The sequence below is a fragment of the Myripristis murdjan genome, chromosome 14 (assembly GCF_902150065.1).
Source record: "Myripristis murdjan chromosome 14, fMyrMur1.1, whole genome shotgun sequence".
NCBI lineage: Eukaryota > Metazoa > Chordata > Actinopteri > Holocentriformes > Holocentridae > Myripristis > Myripristis murdjan.
Genome location: NC_043993.1, coordinates 17567429 through 17588424, shown reverse-complemented (window position 1 = coordinate 17588424; position 20996 = coordinate 17567429). Strand labels below are relative to the sequence as shown.

General features: G+C 46.0%; 1 protein-coding gene across 2 annotated transcripts in view; it reads left to right on the top strand.

Moving 5' to 3' along the window:
• The window catches only part of nrip1b (nuclear receptor interacting protein 1b), a 38740-nt gene extending 26895 nt beyond the window's left edge, over nt 1-11845 (top strand). For both annotated transcript variants that reach the window (XM_030069315.1, XM_030069316.1), the window contains one exon: nt 5502-11845. In XM_030069315.1, coding sequence (XP_029925175.1) covers nt 5958-9560 — 3603 coding nt within the window. In that variant the 5' untranslated portion in view covers nt 5502-5957 and the 3' untranslated portion in view covers nt 9561-11845. The remainder of the gene's footprint in view (nt 1-5501) is intronic.
• The last annotated feature ends 9151 nt before the right edge of the window (nt 11846-20996 follow it).

Sequence of the window (20996 nt, the reverse complement as noted above, 5' to 3'; positions counted from 1 at the left end):
ACTTTGTTTTGTGGCAGTGGTGTTTTCAATAGGGCAAATACCATATATTGTAAGTTAGAGGTCAAAACTAGCAGTGGCCAGTCAGCTTACTGGTTTTATGTGGATGTTCATGCCATCTGCCTCCACTCAGTATGACAGTATATCTGGGTACTGGATTGGATGCCAGTTCAGTTAACTTGCTGCATGTAAATGTGTCATTGTCATCTGATCACATGGTTACTTTGTAAATTTAAGTGTGCTTGGGTGTTAACCTGGATGCCAGTTTATATTTTGAAAATTTTAGAGTGAAGCTCTGTTTGTCAATAGGAACAGGTATTACACTACGAGTACTGGGTCAGGAATCGAGGCCAGGTGCAAGGCTAATCTTGTCGAAATGTCCTGTTCAATGGAAGAAAGTCTGCTTGGTCCTGCCAAGCAGATTGGTCTCACTTCAGAAATTCTTCCAAAAGGTTACGTATGATTGTGTTAAACTTGAGTGGGTTAGCTATACCTAATTGATTAAAAAGATTTCTTTTAATTGTGTAACATTGATTGGGAGTGTGTGCTTAGTTATGCGGAGGGGAAAAGTTTTAAGAAAAAGCGTTTTGGAGGATTCTAGTGGAATGACCCTTCACAACCTATTGTACCCTTTAATACCATTCTCCAACCTTACTCAGAGCAAGCATTAGGATGATTTAAAAACTGGAAAGTAGGTCAATGGGAGAATTATGAAAGGCAAAATGATAGCACGGTAACCTCGTCTCTTTTCTGTCACTTAGACCTCTGTCACAGGCCATCTTACTCCAAACCGTTCCCAATTACTCACAGGGAAAATCAGGAGGCCTCTTTTAACCCGATAAAGGCAGACATCTTGCTGACTCACAGCGATGGCCTTCTTAGGATTGATGCCAGGGATATTATGGAAATGATTCATTAAAGGCCAAGGTTTTCTAGCTGGTTTTATCCAGCATTCAAGGCAGCCTGAGAACAGGACATTTGATCTCAATTGCAAAGTGGCCCATTTCCCTCAGACATCACCACCGCAGTCTGCTTCAAAAGCCTTGCTCTGCCTTTTGGCGTGCTGGCCATGGGGCAATCAGCTGTTCCTGTCTCCAGCACCAGTGTTTACAAATGGAAAATGTGTGTTGTTTCAGGGGGAAATGAGTACCATTTGAGATAGACGATGTAAGCCGAAGATTACCTCAGAGCCCAATAGAAAAGAATCAGGTATAGATTGATGGCAGCCACGGCTCATTAAGAAGGAATGTGTGTGTGTTTTTAATCAATGCTCTAATTCTCGTCCACTCAGGAAATAGCCCTTGGGTGGGTCTTCGAAATGGCACACAAATATTTACTATGGACACAAACATTTTTTGTAAGCATGTCCGTGCCACCCTGGGCAAGGTAAAGGGAGAAGGCGATGTTGTCCAGGTTTGTGATACAGTACAGTGATACTGTCCAGGGCTGTTTAGGTTTGGCTGGGTCCCCTGCCAGTCAGCTGGGCTTTGAATCGCTTAGATGACTCATCAACGTGCATGAATTCCTCTGTGCTCTCTTCCAAACCCTAGAACTCTTTGTACTGATGAGCACAGATGAAGTTAACCCACCCCCCCTCCCTCCTTTCCCCAACAATTCTCATCCAAGGCCAGATGCAGGCCAACAACTCTAGCTCTCCAGTCCCATTTTGTCCAAAATATAACATGTTAGCATTCAGTCATCACACAGTGTTCCTCACATTCATGTGGTCTGAGCCGGGTGGTTTTCCCCTTGGATTGGCTGTGCTACTTAGTACAAGAGGTCTGACTTTTCAGCTTTCCTGTATCACATTTCCTTTATGTGGGGTATGTCCACAGGTTTCTGTGTGCGCACATGGGGGCGTGTGTGCTATGCATGACTTGTTTGGTCAATGCATCCTTAGAAGTGGGTCAGAGTGCCCTAGTTCTCATTGTGTGGGTGTGCATGTGTCTCTGTATTGCATTTCAGTGTTTTTTTTTTTTTTTTTGTCCTGATTGACTTACCGATGAAAACATTTTCTTGCTCTAGTCTCCTGCTGTTCAGTAGCATGTTATGCTCTTGTTTACCTCTTTCAAGGTGAGGTAGAGCTTTTAATTCGACTTTCCTCTGGTGCACACGTTCACTTGTGGCAAGCTTGGAACAACTACATTTGGTCAGGTAGCTTATGTTTTGTCTTATTTAATCATGTCAGGGCCATATTGAATTTACAAATAGCGGTCACGCCGCATGTGTAAGTGAGCTACCCCGTAGAGTATGTGCAGCAGGGCTGGGCTGCAGATTACATGATATAATAGTGTTTAGGCATTGCCTCTCCTTTTAAATTCCTTTAACCTTGACTCCCCTTTAATGCAGGGAGAACACATCTGCCAGGCTGGTGTCAGACATTAGTAATACACACCGCTCGGGCAGCATTGTCACTTTTTATTAACGCCCAGAGCTTTGCATGGACACCAGCTGTTGCATCAAGTGGAAAAGCCTTGGCGGCATGAATGACCTTGACTTTAACTGCCGCTCCTGTGGCTCTTCCCCTTTTTAATTCTTTTGTTTGGTCTCATACATTTTAAATGGCTTAAATGGATTACCATTCCTGTCAATGAAGGTCATTTAGGAACTCTCATTTTTTTAAGAAGGGAGGGGTGAAGAGGGTTATACTGCATGGCAAGTGTGTGCATGTGTTGTGTATGTGTGTACATGTGTAGTTGAGGGCTGTAATCTAGAGGCTGACGGGGGAATGAAGGTTAGTCTTTGAGATCTAATCCGTGACATCTGCATCAAGATATTTTGTGTCCGATTTGTGGTAATTCCAAATAGGAAGTGGCTGAGAGTGCAGTGACCTTTCCTGTTCCTGGTGTCTCTAAGTACAACAGGAGAGGAAGAGAGAGAAATAGATGAAGAGATGACCAGCCAGGGGATGATGAAGCTCTCACCCCTCCCCGTCACTTGCCCTCCCTCTCACACGTGTGTGGCCGACTCTAGTGGTAAAAATCACTTTAGAATGGTGCCTGCTCTGTCATTGGCTGACATTGTCAAAGATAATGGATAATCACCACAGAAACAGTAGAGCCGCTCATTGGTGCTCTGGTGTCCCACGGTGGGGGAGGGGGTGGAGGTCAGGCTTTTGGGGTGCCACCACCAATGAGATGACATGTTAACAGATGTGTAAGGTCATTTTCAATGTATACACCAGGGGAGATAATGTAATAGTAATACACACATCATACAACCTGAAAGGGGAAACGAGGGGGGGGGGGGGGGGGGGGGGGGGGGCTCTATGCTTTAGGGGCTCAGTATAGAGGACAGCTTTCCCTATATTAAGGTCATTTATTTGTTCACAGAGCACTGTCGCTGTAGAGATCATATTTTCTCTTGCCCTTGCTCTTGCAGGGCTTTCTGACATTAGCTCTGTCGTTACATGTGTCTTTCAAAAGCTTGAAGGTCCCTACTCCTTTGTAAAAGCTGACTCTTATTTTATGTGATATAGTGGCTGTGCTAGCTCTTCTATATAAACTAATTTAATGCAGTGTCATAGTGGTCCTGTGCTGCCTTGTCTGCTCCGTGTATTGAAGTCTCTTTGGACAAAAGTGTAGACAAGGTTCACTGTAATTCCTAAGGTTCATTGCCAGCAGTGTTGAAACCAATTTTTTTTTTTTTTTTTTTCCATTTACATCTGTCCTCTGGTTTACTGACTGAGCTGTATAAAGCCATATTAGTAATTTTTCCTAACTAAGTTTAGTGCAAACATGTACATGTTTACTGTGCTGACCAAACATGGCGTTACAGGGCGTTCCATTATAATTGTGTTAAGCTCACTGGCGGGAAAATAGCCCTAATCCTGGCATCTAAGATTAGCAGGACAGCAGACGTCAGATGGCCCAGTGTGACCAGGTTGGCTTTTGTTGTTGTCAGATTTAGGTCAGCAGCTTAAAGCTGGCCTTGAACTGTAATTGACGCTGATGGGCCAATCTCAGTTAAGTTATTCTTTATGGAAGGGCAGATGTCGCAAAACATCTCATCAACCTGTGGAGCTGTGTTTTGAAGGTGACCTAAAATGGCCAAATCGATGGTTTTCCTACCACTGCTTAGACTTGATTTTGTGCTGATCAACTTCAATCCAGCCTATAATCCCTGCTCATTTTCAAGGTGGCATTAAAAGTGCCACCTTGTTGCCCTTTCTGCCATGCCAACCTGTGGACTTTGACCACAGGGATGGATTTCATCCTGATTAGAAGCCTGGTGCCTTGTTGTTTTTGGCCCTTGCTGCTTCTCTTTGTGAAGTATTTAGGCTAGCGGCTGCGTAGGTTGCCATGGCCTTTCGTCATAATCAAGGGCTGCTGTCCCGTTGTGTGACCTGCTATGTTGGTCCACTCAGCGGACACCAAAGGTGAGGACAGCGTCGGGAAAGGACACGGACAGCAGCTGAGGCGAGGTGGAAACTCTGTATTAATTAACCTTTATGGGATGCAGCCAGGACTGTCGGAGGTGTCCTGTATCCACGGAAACCACGCTGACAGGGTTCAGAGCAGAGGTCTCCGAGGGCAGTGCTGCTGACACTGTCATGGCAACTGGCACAGCTCTCACCTCGGTGTCACCAGCTCTGCCCTCCTGACAGTGGTGTGGTGTGACAGGTGCACCTGATCTTTAAGCCACCCCCACCCCTTCAGCGCACATGCACGCACGCACACACGCACACACACACACACACACACAGACAATAGCATTTGATAGTCCAATACGGCTTGTCTGTTAGCTAGATCCTTGCTCTGATCCTCCACTGCCTTTGTACTGTACCTGTAAACAAGACTCGCATCACATCAAGTCAGTTCAGCTAATGTTTTGCTCCCATCTTCTGATTTCAAAGTCATTCTGGCTCAGATAGAATAGGCTTGGAGAGGAATTCAACTGGGCAGGAGCTGATAAAGATAATGCAGTGGTGCGATAGAACAGCCACAACAACCGCCATGCTTTTCATTTCAGACTCTGGTTCTGTGTGTGTGTGTGTATGTGAAGGAGGGGGGGGGGCTGCTTCTGTGTGCGGAGCCAGGCTTGTGTCGTGTGAGATGCTGCTCAAGTGCATAAGGAGCTGGAAGTGTGTGTGTTGGGGTGGGGGGTGGGGGGTAATCCACTGAAATGACAAGCTGCATAAGAAATTATCCACACCTCTCACAAGGCCCTTCACTTTTGAAAGACATCGCTGTGAGGGGCTTATAGCTCAAGACCTGAATGTTTTCAAGGTAGTGGGCTTGAATTTTCAATTTGGATCCAATCAGCCCTAATCTACATTTGTCGTCTGTTTGGGTGGCTATGAGGGGAGAGTGCAGAGAGGGAGAAGGAGAGGGAGCCGTGTGCAGTCAATCTGAAATGTTGCTAAGTAACAGAGATGGCGGACAAGGTGTTGAAATGAATGTGATATAGTGCCGTGCAAATCCCTGCTTCTCACACAGTTTCTCCTCTTTCTTCTCTTTCTCTCCCTCCCCACTCCCTCTCTTTCTCCTGTCTCACTCCCGTAGGTCCCCCCTGTGAGATCAGGAAAGCTTAAAGGCGCCACTGAGAGAACCACAGCCAGGCCTAAGGACAGACATCCTAAACATCCACAGCCACGGAATGTGTCAACATCTCTGTGGTGAAATCCCACTGACTCCTCGCTCACTGTTCACATAAGCCTGGAGCTGGGCCTTCTGGGATCATCTGGTGTTCAAGGGCATACAAGAATGCCAGGGAGGCCCACCTGCCCCAAAATGACTCCAACAATGGATGCAGTTTCCCTGCTCTGCTGATTGTGCCCAGAACAGAGAGGGATCACATCTATCCAGTGTATCCTTCACCCCCTACAGACTCACTCTGTCCAACAGCCTGCCTTCTTTTTGATATTTTGGAAATACATGACATCGACAACCAGATGACCCAGTGGACATTTGTTTCCCAGTAGCAGTGCTGAACTATACGAGGGGATCCTAGTATTGAACATGACTCATGGGGAGGAGCCTGGCCCTGAGACACACAAGGATTCAGCTGTTCTAACTTATCTGGAAGGTTTACTGATGCATCCAGTGGTGGCCGGGCCTGGGGCCACGGCAAGCAGGAGGTCCGAGGCTGCCCACAGCAACCAGGAGCAAGCCGACAAGGCGGGTGGGCCCTTCCAGCTGCCTAACCACGGCCCTACAGCTCCCAAAGTTGGAACCAACGGGCCTTCGCTGGGTGCCTCTCAGCACCTGAAGAAGGCCCGCTTGCTGCGCTCTGGGGCTTGGAATGAACCGGGGACTCAGCGGATGAGTTCACCCCCAGTGGAGCTGAATGGCCAAGGGGGAGGGCTGCAGAATGGAGCCCTAGAGAGCTCTCCTCATGCTGGGGAGAGCACTCTACTGGCTTCCTTGCTCCAGTCCTTCAGTTCACGGCTGCAGAGTGTGGCTATGTCACAGCAGTCCACCAAACCTCCAAGCGAGTGCTCCCCTCCATCCAAGGCCCCACCTGCAGACAAAGAGCCACTTCCTGTGTACGGGACAGCATCCAGCCGCTTGAAGGGCCTGATGAGGAAGAGCAAACTGCAGAATCACAGCAACACGCCTTACAGCCGCCGGGGACACAACCAAGACAGACCTCCAGAATCACCTCGCTCAGCACACAGTGCAACACCTCCCTCTGCTCCCACAGCTACAGACTCGGTGTCCTGCGCTGAGCGACTGAAGGCTGTGGCCAATATGGTGAAAATCCGCTCTAGCCCAGCACCCTCTCCCAAACCCAGTGTGGCCTGCAGTCAGCTGGCCCTGCTGCTGTCCAGTGAAGCCCACCTTCAGCAGTACTCCCGGGAGCATGCACTCAAAGCCCAGCTCTCCGGACGCTCTGCCAGCGAACGACTGGCCGCCATGGCAACCCAGCAGCAGGGCCAGGACAAAAGGCCACCCAGTGTGGGAGAGGCTCTGCCTGGAGCCTCAGACACGTTAAGCTCCTTAACCACCCAAAATGGAATGACAGCTACAACCACAGTAACAACAACACTCCCCCGAATGGCTCTGTCCAGCCCACAGAGCCCTTCCCTGCTGCGTGGCCACAGCCAGAGCTCTTCTCCCCCTCCCCCCCATGCTCCAAGCCACACCCAGAGCCAACCACCGAGGGAGAAGCGAGGTTTTGACTCACGTCCGACACGCCCCCCCCAGACCTGCAGTAGTTTGCTCCTGCTTCTCCTTAATAACCACAACAACCAAAAGCAGCTGACCAAGAATGGGCACCTGGAGGACAGTTGTGGCATTTTGCCTCCGAGCGGCTCCTCTTCGGTAACGTCAGACAGTGAATGCTCCACCCAGGAGAGGAGCTTGGCAAAGGACAACAGTGATGCAGAAAGTTCCTACTCAAGCTGCTCTCCCATTGACCTCTCAATGAGGAACCGGGCCACTACCAAAGATGCTGGGCCCAAAACCACCACCTCCTCCTCCTCTTCCTCCACCACTGTGTTTTCCTCTGCTCCAGCTGCATTTTCCCCACCCTCCTCTGCTCAACCCTCCACCACAACCCTTTCTCCCTCCTCTACTGTTGTCTCCACTGTCTCCACTCCTTTTTCTTCCTCTTCCTCCTCCTCTTTCTCTACCTCCTCTTTGGACAAACTGACTGAATCATTGATAAACAAGTGGAAGCCAGAGCAGTCTGGATCCAAGCTCTCCAAGGGCAAGGAACTTGAAATGAGTTCAGACCTAAAATCCCATCCTAAGGTCACGCTCATGCAGCTCCTTCTTGAGCGCAGAAATAACGAGAAGATAAACAAAAGTGTAAGTAATCCAGATTTGCCACTTGACATAACCATGGCCACCATGTCTCGGGGCCAACAGAAAGGACTGGTGCCCTGGGATGACACCAGGACGAAGAGCCCTATGGACAGGCCTGGACCCACACCCCAGACACTCTACTCCCTCAGTCGAGACCCAAGCAGTGCACTGTCACCCTACTCCTACCCCTCTCCCAGTGTCCAGTCAAGCCCACTGGATTTGTGTAAGTCTAAAGCCTTCCCTGCTGAGAAGGCATCTGAGCCTGCCTTCAGTGCCAGTAAACTGTTACAGAACCTGGCCCAATGTGGCACAGCTTCACCCTCCCCTCCCATTCCCCCCAATAAAGGGCTGGGCCAGGAGATGGAAGTGGGCAGACCCCTGGCACTGTTGGAGAGGCTAAATGCACCCATCCACAGGACCACCACCACTCCCCTTTCTGATGGGCCCTCAGGCAGTGGCACACCGTTTAGCCGAAAAGATGCCTCACCCCCTTCTTCCCAGATTGAGAACCTCCTTGAGAGGCGCACAGTGCTGCAGCTTCTGCTAGGAACAGGCACGGCTGCTACAACTATCAGCCGCAAAGACAGGCCAGCTGGGAGTGGTAGGAGGAGTGTGGAAGTGGCAGGTGGGTGCTCTGAGAAGAGCCCTGGCAGCTCCGTCATTTGTGACAGCTCCAATGGACCTTCTTTGGACGTAAAAGTCAAAACAGAGCTCATGGAGGAGGTGGCGCCATCCTCGGCTGCATCCGAGGATTTGAGCAGCAGAAAGAGACGGAGTGGTTATGACAAGACCAGCCCCTTCTCAGAGCCCCAGCAGGACTTAAAAACAGAACCACGGCCTGCAGAGGTCATAGCAAAATATGGCCTCCTCAGTCAGCTTCTAAAACAACAGACTGCTACCTATTACACCAGTGCTGCTGTGCAGGCTGAGTCACAGCCTAGACAGGTTAAAGAGGAACAGAGGGAGTACCCAAGTCCCAGCCCCAAAAAGAGACGCCTCTGCTCTGATCGAACTGACAGCCTCAACAATGTCAGCTCTCCAAGGGCAGTTGACAGTGGAGACAGCAGCCGCCTTGCTTCATCTGCACTTCATGAAGAGTCTGACCAACGGAGGAGTCCCAAAGAGGAGGAAGCTCCACCCAGGAGCCCCCCAAGTGAATCCCTCAGCAGAGAGAGTCGGGGCTTCAATGTGCTCAAACAGCTTCTTCTGTCCGACAACTGCCTGAAAGAGCTGTCCCAGCAGCCCCGGGGGGCACCGAGCCCCTCAGTCCTGCAGGCCAACGGCAAGGCCAACGGCAGTATTCTCAGTCAGCCAACCCACAATCACAGCTTCCTCCACCTGCCCTGGCACCCCCATAGCTCCATCAGCTCAGGGCTCCCCAGTAATCTCAGACCCCTACCCACATCTCCAGTAGGTGACGGCCCCCTCCGTTCCCCCTGGGGCCGCCACCCAGCCCCATGGCCAGTCGCTCAAAAACGGGACCCCCCCACTCTGGTTAAACAGGAGCCAGAGAGCCCTGTGCGATGGACTGGTCAGGAGGAGGAGGAGGAGGGCTGTGACTCCAATCCCGACTCTCCACGGCTGACACGCTCCAACCCCATCCTGTATTACATGTTGCAGAAGGGCAGCGCTCAGCTGAGGAGAGAGTTGAGGGAGCAGGCAGAAGGAACCCAGCCTGTGGTCCGAGTTAAGGAGGAGCCAATTAGTGACATGCATGCCTATGAACACAGACTGAGCTCCACCCCACAATCACCAACTCACAATGACAAGCACAGCCACGAGAGCCAGGGGCTGAGCCAATCATCTGAATAGAAATTTTATCAGCCACAAAAAAGACAAGGGGGGAAAAGATTACACTGACTCTTTTTTCTTTTTTACTGACTTGCCAAATTGGTTTGAAGTTTGATGAGACAAAATAACATTAAGAATGCAAAAATGTAGATTTTTTTTTTTTTTTCAGGGGAATGGAGCAAGTTCAAGTTCAAAGGCATATTTTCATTGCCTTCTCAATTTTAAATCATGAGATTATTGAATGGTACAGAGTAGCTCTATCTTTGCAGAATGTGTAATTGATGAAACCAAAATTTTAAGTAACTGTTAAATTTAACTTTACCCACTACTGATAATCATGCAGTATGTATTTCATTCTCTTAACTGCAAAGTCCTCCTTTAGAATTTGGTCTTGTTTTACTCTTTGGCTTTGGATCTGAAGTGTACACATATCACTACTCTGCATCCTCTTTGTTGCCTGCCATAAAACATTTAGAAAGAACATTTCAAGCAACATTTATTATTGATGACTCCAAAAATGTTAGTGCTCAGTTCAGTGGACATTTATTTATTTTCTCCATCAGAACATTTTCAGATAGACAGAGTCCCATCAATTTTAGATCAGATTCCAAATAAAGTCATTCTAGGGCAGGCACAGCAGTCTATTACAAAAATGTACAAGAGAGCGACATTCAAAGGAGGACCTTGAAAACAATATTCACACTGCAGTAGCTTCAGAGGGGATCCTACTGTGATGAACACTTTCTCTCATTGCATTTCCTCAAGAATCATGGTGTGGCTTAATTACCAGTGGGTGACAGTACAACAACAGAAGTTTTGAATGGTCACAATTCATTGTATTTTTACTTTTATCTGAATTGAACTTGTTAGGCTTGAATTTGACAGTGCAAAGTCAGAGTAATATTTTTCAGACTATGAAGTTTTCAGCAGATGGGTCAACAAAGCGTCTGCAGTGCATACAGTTTAGCAACTGTGTGTAAACAGGTTTCTAGACCAACAGTTAAAAGACTGCAGTATTCGCAGGAACTGTTATCTTTCCATCTTGGGTAAACCGGCACCATTTCTCCTCATGCACACAGGCTTTGAGTGTGAAGCACATAGCATGTCTATTTTCAGTTTGTATAACCTACCCAGACTTTGCACTTTCAAATTTGAGTCCTCGGTGTCCTTTTAAGAATAAGTTAATGGCATGTAATGAAAAATGTCAGTATTGTTATCTGTTGAGAATTTGACAGTTTGTGAATTTTTTTAAATCATTATTTCTTGACTCTTGTGCTTTATGGACACCTTTTTATTTTGGTGACAGTCTCTTAACTCATAAAATGTCAAAAGAATTGCATGAAAATAAAGAGAAAACCACAGGTACAATTTTTTTCAAAGCAGCTGGATATGTGTACCGGCCCCCCAATAATCCAGACATTTTTGGTGTCTTGAGGGATATCTGGTATCTAGCTCCTTATTTTGATTGTACTGTATTCTTTTCGGTATCAGTTTTAGTTTCGCACACTGCGTTATCCATTTAGTCTTGTGATCTTTTTAATACATATACCTATGAAGTACGTTTCTTCTATTATTAATACATTTTCACAATGGTTAAATATATTTGTGTAAATAGTACTTTCATTATGAAAGATGACTATTTTGTATTGTTGAAGAAAAAGATATTACCCTAGTTTTTAATGCCCTGATATGTAAATATGAATTATATGCGTACTAGTGTACATACAAAGGCAGAGGATGCTATGCCCATCTTTTTTGGTTGGTTTGTTCTTTGCATGTGTCTCTATGTGGTAAATGATAATCTATCCTGCGCTGTGTTGTGTAATAATGTCTGACTCTCCTCACTGCTGCCTGTTGCATGCAGACGCATGGGAACTACCTGTGTATCCCTACTGGTGATGGGGGAAAATGTCAAGTCTTAAAATAGGTCTTTTTTTTATCACAGAGAGAGGTTCGTTTAGAATATGAACAGTCCCTAAATAACCACAGACTGATGAGCAAGTTGATAAAAATGTGTGAAAATAAACGTGCATTGAATATTTTTGTGATTTTCTTTTCTGTTACTGGTTAACAAAGCTCTGTGAAAGAGCTCGGGGCTATAGTGGAGGATTGACGTACAATCATAGACCTGCATTGTGCATCTGAGAAATACATTTGTAGCAACAAATATATATATATTAAAAAAAAAAAGATGTTTCATTTTTCCATGTGAAGACCTGAAACATTATTTCATTTTTTATGTTTTCATTTTTGGTGTTCATTTGCACTGATATCTCAAAAATAAAGTACTAAAATGCATGACCTTAGTATGAATGTGTTTCCTTTTTTCTACCTTGTCATTCATATTCTCCTTTGACAACTTAATGCATAAGTCTTGGATGTGTTTGAGTGTATTGAGTATTATCCACCTAAATGTTACCACTGGCTGATGGAAATCCACCTCCTGTCTTTCAGATGCCACATTTATCTTGGTTTAGTGCTTCCAGACAATACTGATGTAAACAGTTCAATTACAACTGGAAAACATATTGAAGTGTCCTGTTTACATGTCACAGCCAGTTTATGTGAAAATGATCAATTTTAAATAAGGTGTAGGGTCAAAATTAACACAGAACAAAACCAGTGTTGGGGTAGTCATAGTACCTTATACGCAGTCAGAAGGGGGCTCATAAAAGGACATTAAAAAGCCAAAAGCACTTAGCATAATCAAAGAGTATGGTCATTAAGTAGGGCCACAGGATGTCCTGTATTTCCCCCAAAACTTGTGCTTCTGAGTTGGCTGCAGTTCACTACAGTGCTGAGTCTTAACAAAGGCAGGAAAGACACTGAGAGAGGGGGAGGACGCATGGAGGTCAACAGATGTGCCCTGAATGCATGCCCAAGGATGTGCCTTAGAAAATGGAACATGCATTTCTTATTTAAACCCCAAAATAGATACAGCGTCGGAACACCTGAAGACTTGTATTCAGGCTACACGGTTATCCATTTTGTTATGATTTGCTTTGCTCGAGAAAAAAACAAGCCTGTTGCGTGCAACTTTGCAAAGGTGAAGACGAGTTCAAGCTAAACTTCCCCTGCACTGGGTTTGAATATGAAGCCCAATGGGTGAACAGACGGCTTTTTGTCTGCTGTGCACTTTTGAAATCCAGCACAGTTCCTCAGCCCCGACTTCCCTTTTATTTAATCCTCCCCATGACTGACTGCACTCTCTTTAAACTCCCAGTAACCTTTCCCCTTCGTGAACTTCTCCATTTCAAGATTCTTATCAAGGCTGAACCAGTAGTAACCTCTTGATTTCCTCCAACTGCAGAAGCAGCGGCAAACATTAAAAGGGGAGTCACAAGTTTACGCTGAGGTCAAGGTGTAAAACTTGACAATCGGCTGTTTGTCTGTGATGTCTCTCTTTGATTTCCTGACCTAAGCATGGGGCCAAAAGGATGTGAGCCACCAGGCCACCAATGACTCAAAACAGAGGCCAAGGCCTATGAAGTCACACAACAGGCATTTCACAGGCAGCCTCAGAAAACTGCTTCCTGGAATTATGGATGTTTATTCTCTGACAAACAACTTCATGACTGTACTTCACGCATTTAGTCAAGTGTTCACAGTGATCTATTTACTATTAAAAATACTTATCTATTGTCTGTATACACGAATGATCTAGAAGTATCAGATATTATTTTTAGGTGAAGTGCAGTGTTTATTCACATGGCAACCATACACTGCTAATGTAACCCACTGGTTATCTAGCCATAATGTTTTTAGTGTCAACAGGTACACTGTCTCTTTAAGAATTACAACACTAAGCTCCGCTTTACGGCTGTAGAGTGGCTACCTCAGAGCAGGGAATTCGCGGGTTGCACTTGACTGATGCTGAGAGGGGGAAAGACGTGGCTGAGCTGTAGCCCGTTTCCGCTAGCCACCTTCACTTCAAGTTGCCGTTTTTATGCTGTTTTTCCTGTTAGGTGAGCATATACTGATGTTATGTGATTATGTTGTGTTGTGAGAAGAGGATGTTGGCATATATGTGTAAATGTGTATGTGTAAGTATATATTTTCAGTTTTGATGCTAATCGCGAGCTAATCGCTAGTCATAGTTGAGAACTAACGGCAAACAGCCTTCTAAATGAGTCGCTGTAATGATTAAATTGTTTATATGTGCATTCAATATGGTAATGACTCTGTAGAGTTTAGAATATTTTGCACTTGACTGATGCTGAGAGGGGGAAAGACGTGGCTGAGCTGTAGCCCGTTTCCGCTAGCCACCTTCACTTCAAGTTGCCGTTTTTATGCTGTTTTTCCTGTTAGCTGTTTCCCTGTTAGCGTGGGTGGACCGGAGCCAGACAGAGTTCCCCAGGACCACTGTTCCACAGGACGTGTCATCAGTCATCATTCAGCTCAGCTCGTGGATCATTTGAGTACCACAAACTGTTTTACTCTATAGAGCTCTATAGTATTTTTTTGGGTACCCAATTTTTTTTTTTTTCTTCTCTACTGGGAATATATATATATTTCTTTTTGGACTAAGAAATACCAAGTGCGGATTACAACAATTTGTCAAGAGAATTTTTGTTTGTTTGTTTTATATCAAAGCTGAAGAGATATATATATATATATTTTGTTGTTGTTTATATCTCTACAATGCAAGTGCATCATTGAGTTGGACAAACAGACTCTGATTAAAAGAAAAAAAAAGGAGATACGTTCCAGTCCATAAAATTTTGTATTTTCTTTTCTTCTAATGGACTTAGGTAGCATACTACTGCCAGACCCAAAATAAATTCCTGCTGAGTATATACTTGAATTAGATCTCATCTTTGTTATGGTTATTTAAAGAGAGACACATAGATACTTGGTTACATAAGGAAAAAAAATGGCGCCCGAACAGGGACTGGAGCGTATCTAACCTTTCATCATTTTCCCTTGTGTTATTTCTTATGTGAGAGTTTGTGTCAAAGCCGGTAAACAGAATGGAACTGTGTGACATGTATGGATTTGACCCAGAATGTACAGTTGTGATAAAGGGAGTTGGGGCAGATGTTAACCTGAAAACTGTGAGGGAAGCGTTTGCTTTATTGGATGATGTAGTGAAGATTCAGCACCTTGATGACCTTTCTGATACCATTTTGTGTCAGTTTACTGAGACTGTAACTCCAATGCTTGTGGAAGGGGGGTACTCAAATGATGATGGTTCTCATTGGGACGTTGTTTTGGTAGGGGAATATTGCACAGAAAATGTAGATGAGCCAGCATCTACTGAAAACCTAGCTCCTCTCGCTCGTATAATTGATGATATGACAGCCACTTTTCAAGAGCAGATCAGTGAGTTGGCCGCCACTTATAATGTCAACCCCGCTACTTTGAGCCAGAGTGCAGCAAGTTACATCTGTGGAAAAATGGACATTAACAAGAGCCATGCAACATCAACCCCTGCCCCTCGCCTCAAAACACATCTGCCTTCTGACCCTTTATCTAAGGCCACTAATGATACCGCCCACGTCTCAGGTCAGGTGCAGCCCCAAAAAGGTGACTCCTCCCTCACTATCCCTGTACCTGCAGATGTTCAACGTGTTGTTGTTGAACACATTGTAAAACATGACTCACACCCATATGCTCCCACTCTCAAAGAGCAACGCCCTTTTTCAGGCAACTTCCCAAAACCGCCTTCTGAAGTTGACTACAGTGTGTGGAGACTTCGTGCAAAACAAGTGCTAAATGACAGTGCTCTCTCTGAAGGGCAGCAGCGTCGTGCGTTACTTGATAGTTTACATACGCCTGCCTTGAATGTGGCCCTTGGCATCGGCCCTCAAGCGCCCCCACATGCCTACTTACAGGAATTGGACAATGCTTATGGTAATGTCACGGGAGGGGAGGAACTGTACATTCAATTCTTGGAGACACATCAAAACAATGGAGAGAGAGCTTCTGATTATCTACGTCGTCTTCAGGCATTACTACAGGAGATCATAGAAAAAGATGGTGTGGTTAAACAAGATGCTGAGTCTCAGTTACTTAAGCAATTCCTTAGAGGCTGCTGGGATGATAGTTTGATAACTGCATTGCACCTTAAAGAGCTGCTCAGCAACCCTTTCAGGTCGACACCCACCTTCTCCGAGTTGCTCCTTAAAATCAGAACTCATGAGAAAGAGAGTCAGTTAAAGGAAGTACGGAGAAAGCGACACATGGGAGTCACACCAACAAAGGTTCACACCAAGACCCTGGTGACTATGGGTGAGTCTGAGGTCACAAGCAGTAATGTCTCAAAGGTCCCAGATGCTGTCATAAGAGAACAACTAGAGGAAAGAATCAGACAATTAGAAGCTGAGCTCAGGAAAAATACATCCCCTCAAACTACACAGCGACCCAGATATGTAAAAGATGGGCAGAGACCCTCAAACAGCCCTAAGACCAGTAATATAACTTCACCAAGCCCTCTGCTGCCTACAGAACAGCGCACAAAAATCAGGAAGTTCTGTTACAATTGTGGAGAGGACTCCCATATGCTGCAGCAATGTACTAACCCACCTAATGCTGTTTTGGTGCAGAGGAAATTGTGCGAGAGACATAACAGCAGACAGGGCCAGCAACAAGTCGCCCCACAGTCTAACTTACCTTTAAACATGTAGGAGCTCCTGCTAGGGAACAAGCAGGAGCTCACGTCCCAACTAGTTCCACCTGTTTTAACTACCGTATGTCTGAGCCGCCTCAATCACAGGCAGATGTCACTCAAATCCCTGCTGGTCTGGTTGGAGAACCCTGTGAGAGTGAAGCTTGGATGGATGGAGTTCATTGTCACTGTTTGATGGATTCTGGAGCACAGGTGACTATTGTATCTCAGTCTTTCTACTCCCAACATCTATCCCATAGACAGCTTTACACCATTGGGAAAGTACTTGACATTGAGGGAGCAGCGGGACAATCGGTCCCATATTCAGGGTACATTGAAGTGGAGCTCCAGTTTCCCAAACACGCATGTGGTACAGACAAACGTGTTTCAGCCTTAGTATTAGTGAGCCCAGATCAGTCTTACAATGAGAAAGTCCCTCTTCTTGTTGGAACCAACGTTTTACGTCCTTTGGTGCTAGACTGCATAAAGAAAGGTGGAACACCGTTTCTTAAGACCTTACCAATCCAGGCTAACTGGGCTATAGCATACTCACAATATTGTGAAAACACAAAACCCCGAACAGAGGGTGTTTGTGTGCTTCGTGTGACACTCAGCAGCAAAGTACCAGTGCGGTTAAAACAGGGTGAGACGGGATTATTAAAGGGTATCTGTCACACTAAGCCCAGAGGCGATCAGTTTCAAGCTCTTGTCAGTGGCTCAGAGGAGTTCTCCACTCCTGGAGGTTTGATAATCTATGATCAGATAGTGGATGTGAAACCTGAGTCTCATAACAAGTTTAAGCTAGCTGTTAAAAATCTATCAGAGCATGACATCACTTTACACCCAAAAACTGTCATTGCAGAGTGTTCTCCCATTGACTGGGCCATACCAGTAGCACCCTCCATGCCTAAGGCCTTACCAGATGTTGAAACCTTACAGGCACACGCCCTCTCAGTCTCTCCCTCTAAAGAGGCCCCACAGACTTGTGAGACCCTGGAGCTTGACTTTGGTGATAGCCCCATATCAGCACAGCTTAAAGAACACATACAAACCAGGGTGGATAAAGAAGTGCCACATGCTTTCTCTAGACATGAACTTGATGTTGGTGGCATATCTGGAGTCACTCATCGTATTGAGTTAGAGCCCCATGTACCATTTAAAGAAAGAACAAGACGTGTCTCACCAGCAGATTTCAATGACCTAAAAAGGCATTTGCAGGACCTTTTGGCAGCAGGCATTATTGAAGAATCTACTAGTCCTTATGCTTCACCAATAGTGCTTGTTCGAAAGAAAAATGGGGACCTGAGAATGGTTGTAGACTATCGAAGACTGAACAACCTCACTAAAAAGGACGCATATCCTTTACCTCGTATTGAGGAGACATTCACATTGCTATCAGGTTCAAAATGGTTTACTGTACTTGACCTTAAAAGTGGGTATTATCAGCTGGAGGTGGAGCCATCTGATCGGCCCAAGACAGCATTCACAACCCCCTTCGGTACGTGGCAATTCCGGAGGATGCCACAGGGCCTGACCAACTCACCTGCAACCTTTCAACGAACAATGGAGAAGGTAATGGCTGGACTAAACCTCCAGGAAGTCATTACTTTCCTTGATGATCTAATAGTGTTTTCAGACTCGTTGGAGCAACATGAAGAGAGGTTGATGAAAGTATTGAAGCGCATTTCAGATTTCGGGTTGAAATTGTCCCCATCTAAATGCAAGTTTTTCCAGACAAAAGTAAAATATCTCGGACATGTGATATCTGCTCAGGGGATTCAGCCAGATCCTGATAAAGTAGCAGCCATCCGGGAGTGGCCACGTCCTCAGACTGTTAGAGAACTGAGATCATTTCTGGGTTTCACCGGATATTACCGCAGATTTGTCCGTGATTACTCCAAAATTGTCAGGCCCCTCAATGACCTCTTAAAAGGAGAGTTCGCTCCCAGACACAAAAGTCAGAGCCACTGGAAAAGACCCAAGTCCCCTTATCTCACAAGTAATTGGAGCAGTAGCTGTCAGGAAGCATTTGAGCTCATCATTGAAAAATTGACGTCAGCTCCAGTACTTGGGTTTGCAGATTGGCGCTTGCCTTATGTGGTACATACCGACGCCAGCACCACAGGGCTAGGTGCGGTCTTATACCAAGTCCAAGATGGTTATCCTCGAGTGGTGGCCTATGCTAGTCGTGGGCTCTCTAAAAGTGAGAAAAACTACCCTGCTCACAAGTTAGAATTTCTCGCACTTAAATGGGCAATAAGTGAGAAATTTAATGATTACTTGTACGGGGCTACCTTTAAGGTGTTGACTGATAATAACCCTTTAACTTATGTACTTACAAGTGCCAAGCTGGACGCCACGAGTCACAGGTGGCTCGCTGCTCTATCTGTCTACAACTTTGATATCCACTACAAATCTGGCCAGCTTAATGCGGACGCAGATGGATTGTCACGACGTCCTCAGGGGGACCCACATGAGGATGAGGAGTCAGTGGAGTTGGACAAAAAGATATCCAGTCTCATGAACTGTGCTAGTCTGTCTCCTGAGGAGTTCAGTGTCATTGATGGAGAGGCAATGGGCACTCTATGTATGCGTCATGGTGTTAAAGTCCTTGCAATCTCAGATGAGAGTACAGAATATGACTGTGAGATACCTGCCATTGAAACTCTCTTATGTAGTGAAAGTGCTGTCCCTGACAATTTGGATGAGCCACAACAATGGCCAGGCCAGCCAACACTCCCAGGGATGTCTACAGGCGACTGGCAGCAGTTACAGGGAGAGGATGAAAATCTGGCCCGTGTCAAAGAAATCTTAACATGTGATCTAGACAGTGACACAATAGACAAGCGGCTCGAACAGCCAGAGGTGGTGCTATTCCTCCGAGAGAGATCAAAACTAGTTCTTGTTGATGACGTGCTGTACCGCAAGATTTTCAATCAGAGAGGTGAAGCTTTCCTTCAACTTGTCCTGCCTAATTGTGTCAGAGAGCGAGCTTTCCAAGGTGTTCATGATGAGACGGGGCATATGGGCATTGAGAGGACTTTGGAACTAGCCAGAGCTAGATTTTACTGGCCAAAGATGGCTCAGTATATTGAGGAGAAATGCAAAACCTGTGAGAGGTGTGTGAGGAGAAAGTCCAGAGCACAACGGGCAGCCAAATTAGTCAATATCAAGGTTAGCGGCCCCCTTGAACTAATTTGTATGGATTTTCTGTCCCTAGAACCAGACTCCAGAGACACCCGAAACATACTAGTCATAACTGACCATTTTACTAAATATGCTCAAGCATACCCGACAAAAGATCAAACAGCTAAGACTGTCGCCCTGGTGCTGTGGGAAAATTTCATCAGTCATTATGGTTTTCCTCGCAGAATACATAGTGATCAAGGAGCATGTTTTGAGTCAGAGCTAGTGACAGAGCTGTGCAGACTTTCTGGGGTGAAATCTCGCACAACGCCATACCACCCGAGAGGTAATCCTGTAGAACGATTTAACAGGACTCTGCTCGACCTCTTGGGAACTCTGGAAGACAAAAAGAAAGATGAGTGGAGGAAATATGTTCGGCCCTTGGTGCATGCATATAATTGTACCAAGAATGATTCAACTGGAGAAGCCCCTTTTCTTCTGATGTTTGGAAGACAGCCCCGCCTTCCTATTGATCTCTGTTTTGGCATTAGCCCACAAGGTCACAATCCCACCACACATTCACATTATGTGCGCGAGCTCAAAAAGAGACTCAGACATGCGTACCAGCTAGCTTCCAGTAATGCAGAGAAAAGGCAGCTACTTAACAAAAGACGCTGGGATGCCAAAGTGACTGCTCTGCCCCTGGAAGTTGGTGATCGGGTTCTTGTAAGAAACTTGAGCCTGAGAAAGAAACACAAAATCTCTGATCGGTGGGAAACTGTGGTTCACATTGTCGTTAGACAGCCTGATGTAAACATACCAGTCTATGTGGTAAAGCCTGAGGATGGAGGGGGCAAGGACAGAGTCCTACATCGTGATATGTTGCTTCCTTGTGGATTTTTGCCTGCAAATTTGGATGCACAAAGTGAAAATGTTGCTGATATTGTGCCTAATCAGGTCTCTGGAACAGCCGATGAGGAGCAGGAAGTCCGGGAATCCTCCTATACAAGTGTTGTGGAGGCAGGAGAGGAAGGAGAGGTTTCAACCATGAGGGAGGAAGAGGATTGGGAAACTGATTATGTATCAGTTCAAGTTCTGGAGAATGATATATTGGAGACACAAAGTGAACCTCAGGCGCATGGCTCTCTGAATCCTGATGCCCCTGAATTTGGGTCAGATCACTCTGGGTTGGCAGAACCTGAAAACTCTTCATCCCGAACACAGAGTAGGCCACAGAGGAGGCGGGCTCCCCCAGCTTACCTCAGTGACTACCAGCTTGGTTCCAGGTTTACCTGTGGGCAGCACAGTGTTAGTCCACCAGCACATCAAACACTGCTGTATAGCTTTCTGGTATCTTTGCAGGGGCAGATTGTGGGATTAATGCATTCTCTGGAGACTGACGAGGACGTCAGACTTTAAGGGGGGGAGGATGTAACCCACTGGTTATCTAGCCATAATGTTTTTAGTGTCAACAGGTACACTGTCTCTTTAAGAATTACAACACTAAGCTCCGCTTTACGGCTGTAGAGTGGCTACCTCAGAGCAGGGAATTCGCGGGTTGCACTTGACTGATGCTGAGAGGGGGAAAGACGTGGCTGAGCTGTAGCCCGTTTCCGCTAGCCACCTTCACTTCAAGTTGCCGTTTTTATGCTGTTTTTCCTGTTAGGTGAGCATATACTGATGTTATGTGATTATGTTGTGTTGTGAGAAGAGGATGTTGGCAT